The sequence below is a fragment of the Geotrypetes seraphini genome, chromosome 10 (assembly GCF_902459505.1).
Source record: "Geotrypetes seraphini chromosome 10, aGeoSer1.1, whole genome shotgun sequence".
Classification (NCBI taxonomy): Eukaryota; Metazoa; Chordata; class Amphibia; order Gymnophiona; family Dermophiidae; genus Geotrypetes; species Geotrypetes seraphini.
Window position 1 is genome coordinate 31,253,025 of NC_047093.1, and position 17,940 is coordinate 31,270,964.

The following is a 17,940-nucleotide window of genomic DNA, read 5'->3' on the forward strand; positions in this document are numbered from 1 at the left end:
AAGCCGTGCACCCGGGGCGGGGGTGGACCGCCCCACCTCGGTACGCCACTGATTGGGAGGCCGATTTTGGGGGTTTTTTAATTGTATATCGGGCAGCATTAGGCCTCGCTCTTACCTCAATCATTACAGGCGCTTCTATTTCTTGTGATGCGCTGAGCTCCGTCCCCCACCAACCTTCACCCCGCCCTTCCAGCACTCTGATTGGCCAGCGTTCTTTAAGAGGCGGGCCAGTCAGGAGGGGAAAAAAAGAGAAGGGAAGAAGGGAACCTGCTGTGCGATCGATTGGGGTCGCCTGAGCGAACGACCTGTTGATCGCGATCGACGCTTTGGGCACCCCTGAGTTAGATGATGTAAAAACAGATATAAGTGCCAAAAAGGTATCCAAAGTGACCAGATAACCACTGCAGAGACAAAGTAAAGACCCCCACCCCCTCCCCATCACCCCTGACCTCATCACACACCCACAAAGATCGGAATAAAAACGTACCTACCTGTGTCCAGAACATCAGCACCTGCTATAGGACAACCTAATAGAGATGCACACAGGTCTCTTAAATAGCCTGAGGGCTAGTGAACCATAGAGGGGACCCAGGCCCATAAGCCAATCTAACCACTATATTTATGGTTAGATTGACAGGGACTCCCCAAAGCCGCAATTCTGTAACTGGCAGCCTAAAATGATTGACTGGTGATCGGCGGCCACTTTTAAAGAGGCCACCGACTTGGGCGCCAGTTACAGAATTCGGCCCTTAAAGGAAAGTACTACCTAGGGACAGAGAGAGCCCTTTCAACCCAACACCCCTAAGCATGTCACTTAACAAGAAATCTGGCAAGCTGCAGCATCTCATTCCATGCCTTTTTTCAGTTCGACAAGTTTTTTTCTAGTTTTTTGGGGGTTTCAGTTCAACCAGAATTATTCTCTCCTGCCTGCACCAAATGGAAGTCGTGGAGGGGTTTTCAGAGACTTGGAATAAAGGTGTTTCTGATACTGGGAAGGCATTACTAAAGCTATAGATGTACACTGGAAGCACTGTTGAGCTAAATATAAGACCAGTAAGCCAAGTAAAGGGCAACAAGAATTTTCTAGCCAGTTTGACCACCAGGGTGATTCCCGAGGTTTGGAAAAGAGCAACAGTAGTTTGGGACAAAATCCAAAAAGAATGCTTCCTGCAGAGAAAGTCCATGGACTAATATTAAACTAGATCCGAGGAAAACCACTGCTCATCACTAGGAGTAAACAGCAGGAAAACTACCTACTTTTTGCAATAGCACCTGGAGTGGCCACTGTTGGAAACAGGATCCTGGGTAGAGAATGACAGGGGGACAAATCTGTCCCCGTCCCCGTGAGTTCTTTTCCTGTCCCTGCCCCATTCCTATAACCCCTGCCTTAACCGCACAAGCCTCAAGCACTTATGATTCTAAAGTGTTTGAGGCTTGTGCAGATGAGAACGGAGCTTAGGCATTGGTGGAATGAGGCATTATGACATCACAATCTGAGCTCTAGAATGTTCCTATTTCCGATTTTAAAGTGTCTGAGGCTTGTGCAGATGAGGACGGAGCTTAGGCATTGGTAGAATGAGGCATTATGACATCACAATCTGAGCTCTAGAATGTTGCTACTTATGATTTTAAAGGGTTTGAGGCTTGTGCAGATGAGGACGGAGCATGCAGGAATGGGGCAGGGACAGGAAAAGAACTCGCAGGGATGGGACGGGAAAATAAGTTCTCGTGGAGATGGGGAAAAATTTGTCCCCATGTCATTCTCTAATCCTGGGCTTCATAGACCTTTGATCTGGCTCAGTATAGCATTCCGTATGTCCCTATAATTCTGCACTGGGGCATTCCACACACGAGCATGGATCTTAGATGTACAATTACATTCAAGACATGTGTGAGCAGGAAGAAGTCTCTTTTGTTATGCATCTCTAACTGGTGTTTAGAATAAAGGAACAATGATAGGTCTCTGCTTGAAATCTCACTTTATTTCCAAACCACCATATAAGTCTCACTCAGTCACCGCAGTAAGGAGCCAAAGAGAGCAGCTCTCTCTAGTACATCTGGAACACCTCCCTTATGAAGAAATGGGATAGAGTTTAGGACTCATTTATGTGGAGAAGAGGAGGTTAACAGGGGATATAATCGCAGGTTATCAAAGGTTGATAGGGAATTGTTATTTACCTTTTCAAAAGGTATTAAAAATAAAGAACACTTTATGCATCTGTGAGCAAATTTAACGAAGCATTTCTTCAGCTAATTAAACTTGAAATCTGCTGAAGGATGTGGTCAAAATAAGTAGCTGGTTAAAAAAGAAAAGATTTGGATAAGTTTTTGAAGTACCTATCTATTAATAAAGTACTAGCCAGGCATTGGGCTTGCCAGTTATTACTTCTGCAAGTGAGCTTTAGGGAATTAAATCTCCACAGTAGGATCTAATAGGTTCTTGGCAAGTGATCAAATTGGCTGCTGTCAAGACTGGTCGCTGGACTTGATGAAGTAGCAGTGACTCAGCACTACAGGTCTACATGGGAACGGGGATCGCAGGAATCCCGCGGTTCCTGCGGGGGGGTCCCATGGGAATCCCCCCCATATCCACGGGACTCCTACGGGGACCCCCCTCTGGCCCACGGGACTCCCACGGCGATGAAAGACTTTGGAAGCAGGGTTCATCCATATAATATAATGGACACATCAGCCTTAGTAAAAGAGGGGGTTTATAAGTTAATTACCTGAACAGAAAACAAAAAAAGGTTAGACCAAAAAGATTCCACAAGGAAAACAGCAAAAGAAACTGTGGAATTGATGATCCTGTCAGAAGTAATTGCTGCTTTTTATGGGGACGGGCGGGGATGGAGGTAATTCCTTGCGGGGATGGGTGGGGATGGAGATGATCCGGGTGGGGACGGAGAGGATCATGGCGGGGACGGGTGGGGACGGAGAGGATCCTGATGGGGACGGGTGGGGATGGAGAGGATCCTGGCGAGGACGGGCGGGGATGGGTGGGATTTCTGTCCCCGCACAACTCTCTACTCAGCACAGCACTTCTTGTCTGACCACTAGATGTCAAGGTTGAGGAATAGCTAGGCCATTCTCCTCCATCAGTTGAGGGCAGTGACCGTTGTTGTTACAGCAGCACTTGTTAATCTTTTTGTGGCTGTAACCCCCATCAGCACAGTCAAATAAAACTGTGTGACCACCCCCCCCCCCCCCCCAGGTACAGAATAAGGATGCATCAATTGAGAATCCTCACAGGTTGAGACTCCAAACATAAGGTTTTTTTGACCTTATTCAGGTTGTTACAAGATGCCATGTTCAAAAACCTCTCTTAGGATAGTACAAGTGCAAAGCACTGCCACTAAGGCATTGGAACACTCATTACTGTTGCATAATCTCGATTCTGAGCTGACTGGGACAAATTGAAGTATCTTTGCTATATAGCAGAAGAGACGATGGCCTTCTAAAAACCATTAAGGATACTTCAGTGAAATAAACACTGGTTTGAGAGTTTCTCTCAAAGTTACCGAGACCTCTGTGCCTTTCATGAAATCACTAATGCACCTTGTGAGTCAGGAGATTCTCCCACCATGATGCCCTTTCAGACACAAAGACAACACCCCTTTTCCCCAGTTCTATTGTCTGAGATCATTTTTCACACAAAGTGCACAAAATAGTTGCAACTCTGGCTAAAGAGTGGACCAAGCAGTCTGTACAAGATCCAGGGCCCGTCGCAGACATAATATCAAAACAAAACAAGGCCATCCAGATTGCTGCATACAAAAAGAACATGATCAGAATTCTTCTAAAGATAAGCACACACTGGCCTGAAATGATAACTGTTCTGTCCGGTTTTGTAAAACCGGTAAAATCCTCCCGCTTATAATCCACGTATAACGTAAACAAGTTATGTGGCTTTAGCTAGTGCGCAAGTCAGCCTTGGCTAAGGGATTCCCCTCTTTGGCTACAGGGTGGTGTACTGTCCGTTACATAAACAAGGCAGGGCCACATCAGGCGGACGTATCAAAGAGTTTCTCGATCATCTCCCCCACTTGCTCCACTTGATACTTAATGTATTTCCCAGGGTTCTTGGTGAAAGGAACAGCTGCATATCTGCCAGAGAGAATGGAAAGAATACATTTGTTTATACCCATAGATCAGCTTAGGATACTAAATTTTAGGAAAATAATCTACGTACTTTCTTGTGTAAGAAGATTGATATTCCATTTTTGCTCACTAGTTTACTCCAGCTTTTTTGAGCTTCCAATTAAAGCTTATGATTCCAGATTTAGTGTTGACTGAAGTCACAATGATTCATGGGAGAAGGGTCCCCCCCAATTTTATATGTCTCTCCCAAATCACTCAGCACTGCAGTTGTGGGCCCTAATTCCAGCCACTAGGTATCACCACTGCACAATGCCCAGGACTTCTAGCCATCACTGGCTGACCCAGGGAACAGAAGAGGTAACACAGCATTTGAACCCAAGTTCCCTGCACAACAGTGAGCAGTACAGCCGCTGAGCAGCTAGGCTAGACTAAGATGGCCAAGTACTTTTGAATTCTTGCCATTTAGCCTAGGGCCCCTTAACTGCATCCATGACATCTTGTTTGTCTGTCTTGCCTGTTTAGATTGTAAGCTCTTTCAAGCAGGGACTGTTTTTTTTACTCTTTGTGACTCTGTACAGTGCTGCGTGCATCTGGTAGCGCTAGAGAAATAAATAATAGTAGTAGTATGAAACGTGCAGGAGAGACACATTTACAGAAATGAGTCTCTTTTTCTTACTTTTGTAAAAAAGCCCCATATGCCTCCTGAACGATGCTCTTCTGCGCCTGTCGGATTTTGTCCCTCTGCTCCTTGTCTGGGATTGCCCAGGCCTTCTGGATCTTACAGAGCTCCTCCAGTCCTTCATTAAAACCCTGATGAAACAGAAAATATAAGCAGGAAGCACAATAACATAGTAAATAACATAGTAAAGACCTGAACGGCCCATTAGTTACATACCTTATTAATTCATGATTAAATTGTCTTTTTCCTTTGATATTTCTGCGTCATACATCGTAAAGTCCACCCGTTACTGTCGTTAGGGTTTCAACTACTGGAGTTGCCGTTGAAGCTCACTCCAGCCTATCTAACCATCTCGTCGTTTGCGGAAAACATACTGTAAAGTCTGTCAACAATGTCCTTATGTTCCAAGTTACTGGAGTTCCCATTGATGCCTTCCACAGCCTATCCTACACCGAATCACCATATAAAGGACACAGGCCATGCAAGTCTGCCCAGTACTGGCCTTAGTTCTTCAATGTACACCATTCGTTTTCGAATTAGAGATTCTCTGTGTTTATCCCATGCTTTTTTGAATTCCATCACTGTTTTCCTCTCCACCACCTCCCTTGGGAGGGCATTCCAGGCATCCACCACCCTCTCCGTTAAAAAAAAATTTCCTAACGTTGCTCCTAAGTCTTCCTACCTGAAACCTCAAGTTATGCCCTCTAGTTTTACCATTTTCCCTTCTCTGGAAAAGATTTGGTTCTATATTAATTCCTTTCAAGTATTTAAATGTCTGTATCATATCTCCCCTGTCCCTCCTCTCCTCCAGAGTATACATATTCAGGTCTTCCAGACTTTTCTTGTAAATCTTCTGGTGTAAATCCCTTACCATGTTTGTTGCCTTTCTCTGGACCACTTCAAGTCTTCTTATATCCTTCGCCAGATATGGCCTCCAAAACTTAACACAATATTCCAAGTGTGGCCTCATCAATGACATATAGGGGCATCAACACTTCCCTTCTTCTGATAGTTACTCCTCCTTCTATACAGCCTAGCATCCTTCTGGCTACAGTCACCATCTTATCACACTGTTTCGTCACCTTCAGATCCTCGTACACAATCACCTCAAGGTCCCTCTCCCCACCCATTCATATCAGTCTCTCACATATGGCTCCCTCAGATTTCTACTCCCTAATGTAACACTCTGCACTTCTTTGCACTGAATTTTAGTTGCCAGATTTTAGACCATTCTTCTAACTTTGGCAGATCCTTTTTCATGTTTTCCACTCTCCAGGATGTCCACTGTTACAAATCTTGGTATATCTGCAAAAAGGCAAACCTAACCTTCTAACCCTTCGGCAATGCCACTCATAAACTTATTGAACAGAATAAGCCACAGCACTGATCCTTGAGGGACTCCACTACTCACCTTTCCTTCCTCTGAGCAAATTTTATTAACCATCACCCTCTGACATCTGTCTATCAATCAGTTTCTAATCCACTTCACCCACTTTGGGCCCTAACTTCAGCCCTTCAAGTTTATTCAAGAGCCTCTTATGAGGAAGCGTATCAAAGGCTTTGCTAAAATCTAAGTAAATTACATCTAGTACATGTCCTCAATCCAATTCTCTGGTCGCCCAGTCAAAGAATTCAATCAGATTCATTTAACACGATTCATCTTTACTAAAGCCATGTTGCATCAGATCTTGTAATCCATTAGATTTTAAGAAATTCTCTATCCTTTCCTTCAGCAATGCTTCAATTATTTTTCCAATAACTGAACTGAGGCTTACCAGCCTTTAGTTTCCTGCTTCATCTCTGCAACCACTTTTGTGAAGAGGGACCACGTCCCCTCTTCTCCAAACCCAAAGAATCTCTCCTGTCTCTAAGGATTTATTGAAGAAATCGCTAAGGGAACCCACCAGAACCTCTCTGAGCTCAAACTGGTATGAAGTTATGTCAGCAGACATGGTAATATACTGATATTTACCGATATGTATTGAATATTGAAATCATAGGGTCATTAATACGTGGGGATTGTATGCTCGTGAGTTTCTCTTTTTTTATGATGATAATTTTATGGTTTTATGTGATGTTTAGTATTGTAAACTGCTCTAGCACTTTGGTTTGAGCGGTATGGCAAGTATTAAAATCAAACCTTAATATCCGGTTTTGTCCACCTTCAGTTTTTCAAGTTGTTCATAAACACTTATTTCGCTAAATGGTCCAGTATCCACTCTATTCTCATGTGTAACTTTGCCAGCCAATTGTGGTCCTTCTCCAGGATTTTCTTCCATGAACACAGGAGTATTTTAGTACATTTGCTTTTTCCACATAGCGGTTCATAGCTTCTTTCCATCTCGCAATTCCATTTTTGGTCTTCCTCTAATATAACTTAATGTCTTTCACTATAATATACGTTAATGACACTACACTCCCGCAGCGTCAGAGAGAGAAGAACCATCGGCTCAGTTGTGATGTGTGTATACTGTATGTACTTGTATTGCAAGATATTGCTTGTATATCAAGTTAAAATTTAATCAAATGTTTAGCTTGTCTTGCAAAACACTTGCAAACCAAGTTACTCGCAATCCAAGGTTTTACTGTAGTTATACCAATTGACAGTAATCATATATCAGTCAAACATTACTGAACTCTTCTTTAGACCATAAATCAATATTAGGAGAAACAAGAAAAGGAGTTCTCAATATAAATGAAATATCAAGGTAAAGAAAAGGGCTTTAGCGCGTTTCATATACCATCCAGAAAAACAAAATAGACTATGGATATAGATGTTCTGAAAATGATTTATTAAACACTTTTCATAATAAAACCATAAAAATACAACTGTATTAGTCCAACCGGACTCTCCACAGTCCGTGTTTCGGTGAACATGCCTTCCTCAGGGTCCAGTTGATGTAAAATACACAGAAAAAATATATAAAAAATGGACAATGTGCTTGTCTTTGAGCAGATAGCTGGGAATGACTGGAGGCAAGCAAAGTGGCACGAAAAATAGCATATTGTCCATTTTTTATATATTTTTTCTGTGTATATTGCATCAACTGGACCCCTGAGGAAGGCATGTTCTCTGAAACATGGACTGTGTATGGTCCAGTTGGACTATTACAGTTGTATTTTTATAGTTTTATTATGAAAATTGTTTAATAAATCATGTTCAGGAAAGGGATTTGGGAGTTGATTGACAAGTCGATGAAACTGTCCGTGCAATGTGCGGAGGCGGCAAAAAGGGTGAACAGAATGCTAGGAATGATAAAGAAGGGGATCACGAACAGATCGGAGAAGGATATCATGCCACTGTATCGGGCCATGGTGCGCCCTCACCTGGAATACTGCGTCCAGCACTGGTCGCCATACATGAAGAAGGACACAGTACTACTCGAAAGGGTCCAGAGAAGAGCGACTAAGATGGTTAAGGGGTTGGAGGAGCTGCCATACAGCAAAAGATTAGAAAACTGGACCTCTTTTCCCTCGAACAGAGGAGATTGAGAGGGGACATGATCGAAACATTCAAGGTACTGAAGGAGATAGACTTAATAGATAAGGACAAGTTGTTCATCCTCTCCAAGGTAGGGAGAACAAGAGGGCACTCTCTAAAGTTGAAAGGGGATTGATTCCGTACAAACGTAAGGAAGTTCTTCTTCACCCAGAGAGTGGTGGAAAACTGGAACACTCTTCCGGAGTATGTCATAGGGGAAAACACCCTCCAGGGATTCAAGATAAAATTAGACAAGTTCCTGCTGAACAAGGACGTATGCTGGTAGGGTTAGTCTCAGTCTCAGTTAGGGCGCTGGTCTTTGACCAGAGAGACGCCGCGTGAGCGGACTGCTGGGCATGATGGACCACTGGTCTGACCCAGCAGCGGCAATTCTTATGTTCTTATCTATTTCCATAGTCTTTTTTGTTTGTCTTGTTGGATTCACTTTACTGTGGATTATTGGGTCTTCTTTTTTCTTTTTGTCATATGCCATCCACCCAATTATAAACTGCCCTAAACATTATGGATTAAGTTTTAGTATAAAAGAAAAAAAAAAAAAAAGACGTATTTTATCCCAGTATACCTGACCAGCCATTTACAGGGATAGCTTAAAAGAAAAGTACTTATTTCACTCTTGGCTTCTTTCAGTTTTATCCGGTATTCTTTTCTGTACTCCTCTACTTGAGGTGGATTTTATATATTTCACAAATGCCAACTCTTTTGCCTTTATTTTCTCTGCCACTAGTTTGGAGAACCACATTGGTTTCCTTTTCCTCTTGTTTTTATTTATTTTCCTCACATAAGGGCCAGTAGCTATTTTTATTGCTCCTTTCAGCTTGGACCACTGTTTTCTACTTTTCTTATATACTCCCATCCTATCACCTCTTTCTTCAGGTAATCCCCCCATGGTACTAAAGCCCACATATGTCTGAAATCCAGAACTCAGAGTTTTATGTGGCTACCCTCCACTTTAGCTGTATATGAAACCAAACTGTTCAATGATTGCTGCTTCCCAGGTGGACGCCCACTCGGATGTTAGAGACACTTTCCCCATCTATGAGTACCAGATCCGGTATCGTTTTTCCCCTCATGGGTTCTGTCACCATTTGTCTGAGCATAATCCCTTGAAAGGCATCTACGATCTCTCCTAGAGAATGACACAGGGACAAATTTGTCCCCGCCAGATCTCAATTTCCCGTCCTGTCCCATTCCTGCAAGCTCTGTTCTCATCTGCACAAGCCTTGAACACTTTAAAATCATAAGTGTTCAAGGCTTACTTGCAGGAATATGAAAGGGACAGGGACAGAAACTCGCAGGGACGGGACGGAGATATTGAGATCCAGCAGGGACCAAGACATATTTGTCCCCATGTCATTCTCTGGGCCTCTACTTCTTTCTGATTCCGAAGTTGGAACTTTCCAGTCCACATTTAGTGGGCTGAAATTACCCAGCAACGGCACTTCTCCTTTCCCAACTTTTGGATATCTGCAACCAGATCTTTATCAATTTGCTGCAATTGAGTGGGAGGTCTCTAGAAACACCCACATAGAAAGACATTCCATTTTCTCTTTCAAAGCGATCCATATCGCTTCTCCCTTTCCCCAGTCCCCCCTGCATTTCAGTCGCTTGGATATTGGTCTTTACATAGAGAACTAATCCTCCACCGTTTTTGACCATTTCTGTCCTTCCTAAAACGATTATAGCCCATTATGTTTGAGTCCCATCATTGGTAATCACTAAATTGTGTCTCCGTGACAACAACAATATCCAAGTCTGCCTCTAACATCAGGGCTTGCAGATAGTTTCAAGTTTATTAGGTTTTTGTATACCACCTATCAAGATTATCTAAGCGGTTTTACAATCAGATACTCAAGTATTTTCCCTATCTGTCCTGGCGGGCTTACAATCTATCTAATGTACCTTGGGGCTATGGAGGACTGAGTGCTTTGCCCAGGGTCACAAGGAGCAGCAAGGGATTTGAACCCACAACCCCAGGGTGCTGAGGCTGTAGCTCCAACCACTGCGCCACACACTCCTCCTGATTTTTGTTACTTAGATTTGGAGCATTTGTGATCATTGCTTTCCAGCTACCACTCCGTGGCAATCTCATTTTTTGTATAGTTTTGTCTCATAATATTGTTTTCATTGCTATCTTTACTACCATCACATCTTGTCTTCTGCTGGGGGTGGCCACCGGTAGTGGCCTGCATACATACGCCACCCTCACCTTCTAATTTAAATGCCTAGAAGAATATTGCCTGAATTTCTCAACTAGAATTCTTTTTGCTGCCATAGTAAGGTTCAACCACTGCATTCATTGTTTTTCACGGTTTAATGTCAACTCAATGAATAACGTGGTTATGTGAATCTGCACAACATATCTATCAAAATTAGATAACAGACTCCTGAGGCAGGCCCATTTTGGCCGAAACACGATCGTGTCGATTCTATTGCAAAATAAAAGAGAATGAGCACCAATTGGTCACCTTCATTGTTGTTTCTTGCTTTTCACTATACTAAGGTGCAGCCCATCATTACAATATAGTCTTTTTCCATGCATTATCCCGTCCTCCATGTATCTAAAGCCTTCTTGATGACAGCAGGCTTTGAGCCACCTATTGAAGTTCTCAGTATTTTGTACTCTTTCCTCTCCCTTTCCATAAGTAGGCAATACTTCTGAAAAGTCTTTACAAAAGGTTTTAACCTCTCCTCCAGCTCCTGAAAAGCTTTCTGCGCTGCTAGTGGGTTATTGGCCAGATCATTTGTTCCGAAGTGGATAGCAACATCAGGGTTCACATTCTTTGTTTCATCCCTTGTTATAGCCAGTGTTTGCCTGGTGTTCCTAGTAACTAATGATCCTGAAAGGCATTTCACTATTTTGGGCTCCTTGTCCCGTGTTCCAAGGTTAATTCCTCTGATGATGAAATCCCCTAACAGCAATAATTTTCTGTTTTGAGCTTCTTTATTTGTGCTTTGGGGATGCTTTCCTTCACAAGTTACGTTCACTGGTTCTAGTTCCACTTCAGTTCTTTTTTCGTGAGCTTCACAATGCTCTACTGGAGCAAAAGAATTCTATAGGGGCAACACTTCTCTTGTCATGGGAACTCTGAGGCTTAGGGCAGTTGACAGAGCATTACAGAGTTTTTGGTCTCTGGGATCCTGGTCTTTCTTTGCCATTTCTGGGACAAACACCATAGAAGTTTTCCAGTAACTGCAATGTAAGGACAGTGCCAAGCAGAGACTTCTCTGGTCTTTGACCCAGAAGTGGCAAAGAAAGATCAGGATCAAGTATTTTATAACACATTAAACTAACAGTACCGGTAATGTGAATTGATCATGTGTGTGACTGTTGGGTAGACTGGATGGATTGTTCAGATCTTCATTTGCCATCATCTACTATGTTACTAATTCAAATCCAGGACTTGAAGAGGTAGCCTACATGAAATAAGTTTACACAGCAGCTGCTGACAGGTTCCTATGAATCTGTGAATTCTGCTTGGTTTGTGACAGACAGTATAAGAGAGAAATCAATACTACATCTATTGAAAACTACCAAGGATCATACAAATGGCTACCCCTGTTGATGAAATGCTTCTGAGAAATAAGAAGGTGTGGAACAACATTATAAGGTAAAATCACAGATCATGATTGGAGAGCACTAAAGAGTTACAGATAAATGTGACGAAGAGACATCGTAAATCACTCACCTTGAACCTTTCCTTTATCACCTGCCTTTCTTTATCCTTGAGCTGTGGAGATTGAAGAACAGTTTTGAGAGTCAGAAAGCCAAAGAATTTTCTTCTGGCGGTATATAGATTTGTTTATAAATAATAATGTAAAATTTTAAACTGTATTCAATTCGGGATATTATCTACACTCCTCAATGTCCAACACCAAATCCCGAATATCGAAAAGATAGCAAACACTTTGATATTTGTAAAGGCCTCAGCCCCACCACTCCACTGCTATATATAGTTTGATAACGGGAAGAATTATGTGGTCTTCATCACCGGCCTATATATATAGTTTTTGTGCTTTCATTTTTTAGTACTTTTAATAAACTTTGATATTTAAAACTATAATAGTGTAATCTAATGTTTTAAGCCACTTATCTTTACAGCTGACATGTCTCGGAAGAGACGACCCAACATGTTTCACACTCCCGGGCTTTATCAAGGGTCTCCCGCAGCCTTTCCTGTCATCTTACTCACATAACTAACACTGAGTCGGATGACAGAAAAGGCTGCGGGAGACCCTTGATAAAGCACGGGAGAGCGAAACATGTCAGGCTAAAATTAGTGGAAACGCAACATCAAGAATTTCAAACATCGGTCTTTGTTTCTGGAATGCTTTGCTTGGGACGAAACAGATTGTCTGATCTTTCGTAAAATTAAAGCATTTCTTTTGCTTTTGACACCGCTGAGATACTTCCATCTTATTCTATTCTGTTGATGTCATGTGTTGTTTTTGTTCAAGTGATTATTCTATATTTTAAATATGTGGGTGGCAGAATGGCAACAGACAAGAGATGCTAACACAAGGGTTATCATATTTACTGATGTAGAAACCCAGACACATGGTCCTGCCCCATTCTGCCTCCACAAAGCCTCGTCTTTTTTTTTCTTCGACCTCCGAGCTATATCTGGAGGGCTTCCGAGCATATGCAGATGTGTGTGACGTCATCCGCGCATGCTCAGAGGTCCTCCAGACTTGGCCGGAGCTCAGGGATTTCCAAAACCCGGACAAACTGCCGGCTTTTGGAAAGTCTGTCCAGGTACTTAGACATTCCTCTAAAAAGAGGACATGTCCGGGTTTTCCTGGACATCTAGTAACCCTAGCTAACACTGCTCCTCCTACTCACATATTTACCTTCTGCAATCCTTGGGTTCAGATTAGATTGACACTCACCCGGATCACCCCCTCCCATCCCACTACCAAAACCAGGCAAGTAGCAGTACTTTCCAAATCTGCTTTTTTGGTTGTTGTGCTGAAAATTTAATCCTTGGCTACTCACTCCAATAAATACACAGAAAGGTCATGAAAAGGCAATTGTGTCTGTGGATGGATTTGGAAACAATTTTGAAAGAGTTTGTGCCTAGCCTAGATTGCTGAGTATCAAAACTGCTGCACAGCAATTACTTGTACCAGCTTTGAAAACTGGCACTCCCGTTTGCATCAAGGAGGACTACACATCGGGTTACCAGACGTCTGGGTTTTGGAAGTTCCCGTACTCGGGGTCGCATCTAGAGGGCTTCTGTGCGTGCACGACACGATGACATCATACGCAAATCCGCACAGAGGCCCTCCTTGTGCGGCCCTGAGCTTGGGGAGGTTCATGTGGGGGCGGGGCTGGGGGCAGAACAAGGCGGAGATGGGGGCGGAACAGAGCAGTGTCAAGTGACTTCTGTTTTTTTAAGAGGAAATCTGGCAACCGTTACTACATGTGTGGAATTACATTTTTAATTCTGACATTTTGCTCCCCCTTGTACTTCAGTGCAGAGGTACTTTGTACTCATGTACCTCCGGGCAGTTTTCAGAGACAACAAACTTGAATACTTTCATTGGAAAAATGGCGAAAGGTATTCAGATTACAGAAATCTGCAAACCCTCCCTCCAAACCTCAGTATGCCTTTCCTTAAAACTTCCACTCTAAACCCCTGCCCCCATAATTTCCTCTTCCTTGACCTCCTCACCTTGGCTCCTTGAAATACAGGTAAGCTTTTTTCAGAGATGTTATCTGTGACCTTTAACCAGCTGCAAACAAGACGACAACAGTGTTAAAGCACAACATTTAGGATATGGGAGAATTATTCCACAAAAAAAAAAGGAAAGGAATACAGGAGAGATCCTCACTCTGGAAAAAGATTAGCAGAAAATACAAGAGGGGTTCTTACCCCATCAGATGGGAAGGAGATCAAAGAGAAAGTTCACTGGTGAAGAAGAAAGCATGAGAAGCACACGAGAAAGGCTCCTGGCACCAGGACAGGATTAAGGCCTAGGGCTAGGGCCCAAATGTTCGAGAGAGTCCTAAGATGTAAAAGTTCAATGGCTCCCAAGGCAGATTTTGCTCTAGTAAGTCTGCTGCTCACATAGGCCTAGTAGGCTCCCTCCCCGCTGTGCATTGTCCTCTAGTTGTCAGGAGGCAAGCAAAGCAGCACCTGTTCTCATTTATTGGATTTGCTAAACTGTCTATTCTGACGCACAGGACTAAGTGGTGTACAATCTAAAAAACATAATACAGAGGCCATAATAAGGAAGCCATATATCAAAGAGGAAAGACAATTTTATTCACACAAAGCAACATGCAGAACTGCTCACCAGACTACCTCCCGGGAGGCACCCCCACACACACTCACAACACCTAACTCACACAAAGTTCTTCAAAAACTTTAAATAAGTGAGTTTTCAAAGGTGTCTTGAATTTAAAAAAAAAGAGAGTGCCGCATGAAAAGGGGTTGGAAGACTGTTTCACAAAGCTGAGGCAAGAAAGAAAAAAGTGCTATGACGTGTGAACTCAGAGCATGCACATTCTCATCTGCTAGCTTTCCTCTGCAGTCAAATGGGACCATTTGTGGGACCATTATGATGGGAGGTCCACCATGATTGGTTGCCTAGGGCAACACCAAAGGGTTAATCCTGCCATCTATCACCTCATCAGAGAGTAAAACGAGGGAAGAAGTGGTTCCCAACCCTGTCCTGGAGGACCACCAGACAGTTCTGCATGCCTGTCACCTCTATTATATGCAAATCTCTCTCATGCATATTCATTAGGGCTATCCTTAAAACCTGACTGGCTGGTGGTCCTCCAGGACAGGGTTGGGAACCACTGGACTAGAGGTACGAGCAACTTCCTTACCTGCGTTGATATGCTTGTATCTGTTGCTCTATGAGTTCTCTGTACGATCTCTCTGCTGTTTTCTGAGTGACGCCAACAAGTTGAATCAACTCGGACCTCAGGGGTGAGAATTCAGAGAGTTTCAAGTTTATTAAAATTTATTATCCCACCTTAGTCGTAATCAAGGCGGTGTTACATTAAAAAAAAAAAGTTATAAAATACAGGAAACTAAAAACACTACAGACTTTTCATCGGAGAAACATCTAAAGACAAACTATCATGACTGACGTGACTGACCAAAGACGAACTGGCACGAGAGGAGGGGGAAGAAATACAGTAAATGATAGGAAAGAACAAAAAAGGGAAAAACAGAAGGACAGGGAGAGAGAGAACTCAACCAAAATGGCTGAACTAGCCAAGAAGGCTAGATAACGGCAAGATAAAGGAGGAGTTAAAACATCCTTAAAAAGACAGTTATACTGCAAAAGCACAGTTTTTAAACTAGACTTAAATTTATCTAACGTTGTGATTTCTCGTAAATAGTTTGGCACTGAATTCCAGAGTGATGGGGTGGTGACTGAAAATATATTATTTCTCATGAAGTTAACATGTCTTAGTGAAGGGATTGCGAGCAAGTTTGACTGGATGAATGGAGAGTACGGTTAAGGGAATGGGGGTATAAGAAGTCTATTGATGAATTTGGGAAGCCCTATTTGTCTAGTTTTGAATGTCAACAACATGATTTTATAGGTGATGCGGTGTTCTATTGGAAGCCAGCGTACTCTGATCAGAAAGGGAGTAACGTGATCAAATTTTTTTGCGTTGAAAATAATTTTAATGGCGGTATTATGAATAATTTGCAGACGTCTGGTTTCTTTTTTTTGTGATACTTTTATAAAGGGCGTTGCCATAGTCCAATCATGAAATAACTAAAGAATGAATAAGACTTGTACTGGAAAACTTGCACTGTACGAATAACCAGGGTAAATTATAACCGCTGCCAAGGTCTTCCACAGCCAATCACAAATCACAGAGCCTCCATCCTTTGAAAGTGGCATTTAGAGGTTCCATAGCTACTACTTCCTTGACTTCCAAGAGCTGTGCAGAACCTCCTCTGAATTTTTTAAAGCATCAGTGGGTGATGAGAAACTTCAGACTGTTTAAAAAAAAAATCCTTATGGCTCATCTGCTCATTGGCTGCTGGCACCGTACCAGATCACAGCTCTCATCTCTCACACGAATGACTCCATTATCAAACTTCCATCAACAGGAAATCATGTTAGGAAGTTTTTAGAAGAATGTCATTTTGCCAGTCCAGCATCTAATGCTAACCTTAAAATCCAATCAGTTTTCATAAGCAATTAAGATATTTGGAAATAACTCATCACATGGTTTGTGTGGTTGCAAGATCTTGGAGCGAACGAGAGCCAGAAGACCTTAAGCATGCGCGGATGCTCAAGGCCCAGCCCAGGCAAGAGGCGGGATCTTTCTTTAACTCGCACCGGCAAGTATCAGATGGGGTAAGGAGCTTGTTTGGGAGGGCGGGCGGGTGGATGCCGCTTCTAGCACGAGGGTGCAATGCCGGTTTGAGCGGGGGGGGGGGGGGAGGGGAGGGGCGTTTGCGGGCAGGGAGTGCGATGCCAGTTAGAGCGGAGGAAGGTGCTTGTTTATCGGGACATGCTCGTTTTGCGAGTTAAGGTTTGCGGGAGTGTTTTGCTCGTCTTGCAAAACATTCGCAAACCGCATTACTCGCAAACCGAGGTTCCACTGTATACATAATATACAATTTGCTGGTTATAATTTACCCTGGTTATTCTTACAGTGCAAGTTGTCGATTAGGATAAAACTTGTACTGAAAACTTGCACTGTAAGAATAACCAGGGTAAATTATAACCAGTAAACTGTATATTATGTATATTAGACCCTTAATATGTGTCTAGCTAGGAAAAAACTTGTATCGCAAACTTGTACTAAAATTATGGCAAATCTAGTGTAAATTGTAACCTGTTAACTATATACTATGTATGTTTAACCTGTAACCCATTCTGAGCTCTTTGGGGACAATGGGATCGAAATCGAAATAAATAAATAAGTGCTCACCCCAAGATTACAGGCATCTATTTGACCTTTTACGTTAGTAGAATTTAAAAGAAAGGAAGCGCCTACATGCAGGTACATTGCCAGACAGTCTTGCCCGCTTTGTGGGCCCAAGTTTATTAATAATTTGATATACCGACCATCAGCATGTATCTGGTCAGTTTACAATGCTAAAAGATAAACATTTAAAAATAAATGGGTAGACGGGAAAGAGCAAATTGATACGAGGACATTGACATAACTAGATACAAGAGGAATTTGGAAGAGGGGAAGTAAATAATTACATCATAAAAATAAAAGTTAAGCGGAGGTACATTTCACAAGATGACACCAAGCTACATAGCATCAAAACTACAAATTTATGTCCCCAACTGATCACTGAGATCCCAAGCAGAAAAACGGCTAGCCATTCCACCCGGATGCTCACTCACATCTGAAACAGCCCAGAAATGCTCTTATTCCCATTTCATACCCAGATTATGGCACGTCAGATCTTTAAACAGTCTATGGAACTTCAAGAAGGCCTTGAAAACCTTCCTCTTTACAAACCCAGCTCCTTAGCTTACATCTGCATCCCTGACTGTCCCTTACGTTGGACCACCGGACCAAAAACTCACCATACTTCAATGATGCACAAACCTACAAAGCTATTTTACCTAAGTTAGGCTATGTCCATACAGAAAATGATGTAATTTAAACCACCATAGGCTATGGCTTTTCGAAAAATGCTGCAATTTTAAAACACACTTT

The 17,940-nt window shown here is 42.6% G+C and overlaps 1 protein-coding gene across 4 annotated transcripts in view; it reads right to left on the bottom strand.

Moving 5' to 3' along the window:
• Positions 1-2,901: 2,901 nt before the first annotated feature.
• Positions 2,902-17,940, bottom strand: part of EXOC7 (exocyst complex component 7) — an 80,664-nt gene continuing 65,625 nt past the window's right edge. For all 4 annotated transcript variants that reach the window (XM_033961113.1, XM_033961112.1, XM_033961111.1 and 1 more), the window contains 5 exons: positions 15,115-15,210; positions 13,952-14,012; positions 11,966-12,007; positions 4,775-4,908; positions 2,902-4,104 (listed from right to left, as the gene is read on the bottom strand). In XM_033961113.1, coding sequence (XP_033817004.1) covers positions 4,002-4,104; positions 4,775-4,908; positions 11,966-12,007; positions 13,952-14,012; positions 15,115-15,210 — 436 coding nt within the window. In that variant the 3' untranslated portion in view covers positions 2,902-4,001. The remainder of the gene's footprint in view (positions 4,105-4,774; positions 4,909-11,965; positions 12,008-13,951; positions 14,013-15,114; positions 15,211-17,940) is intronic.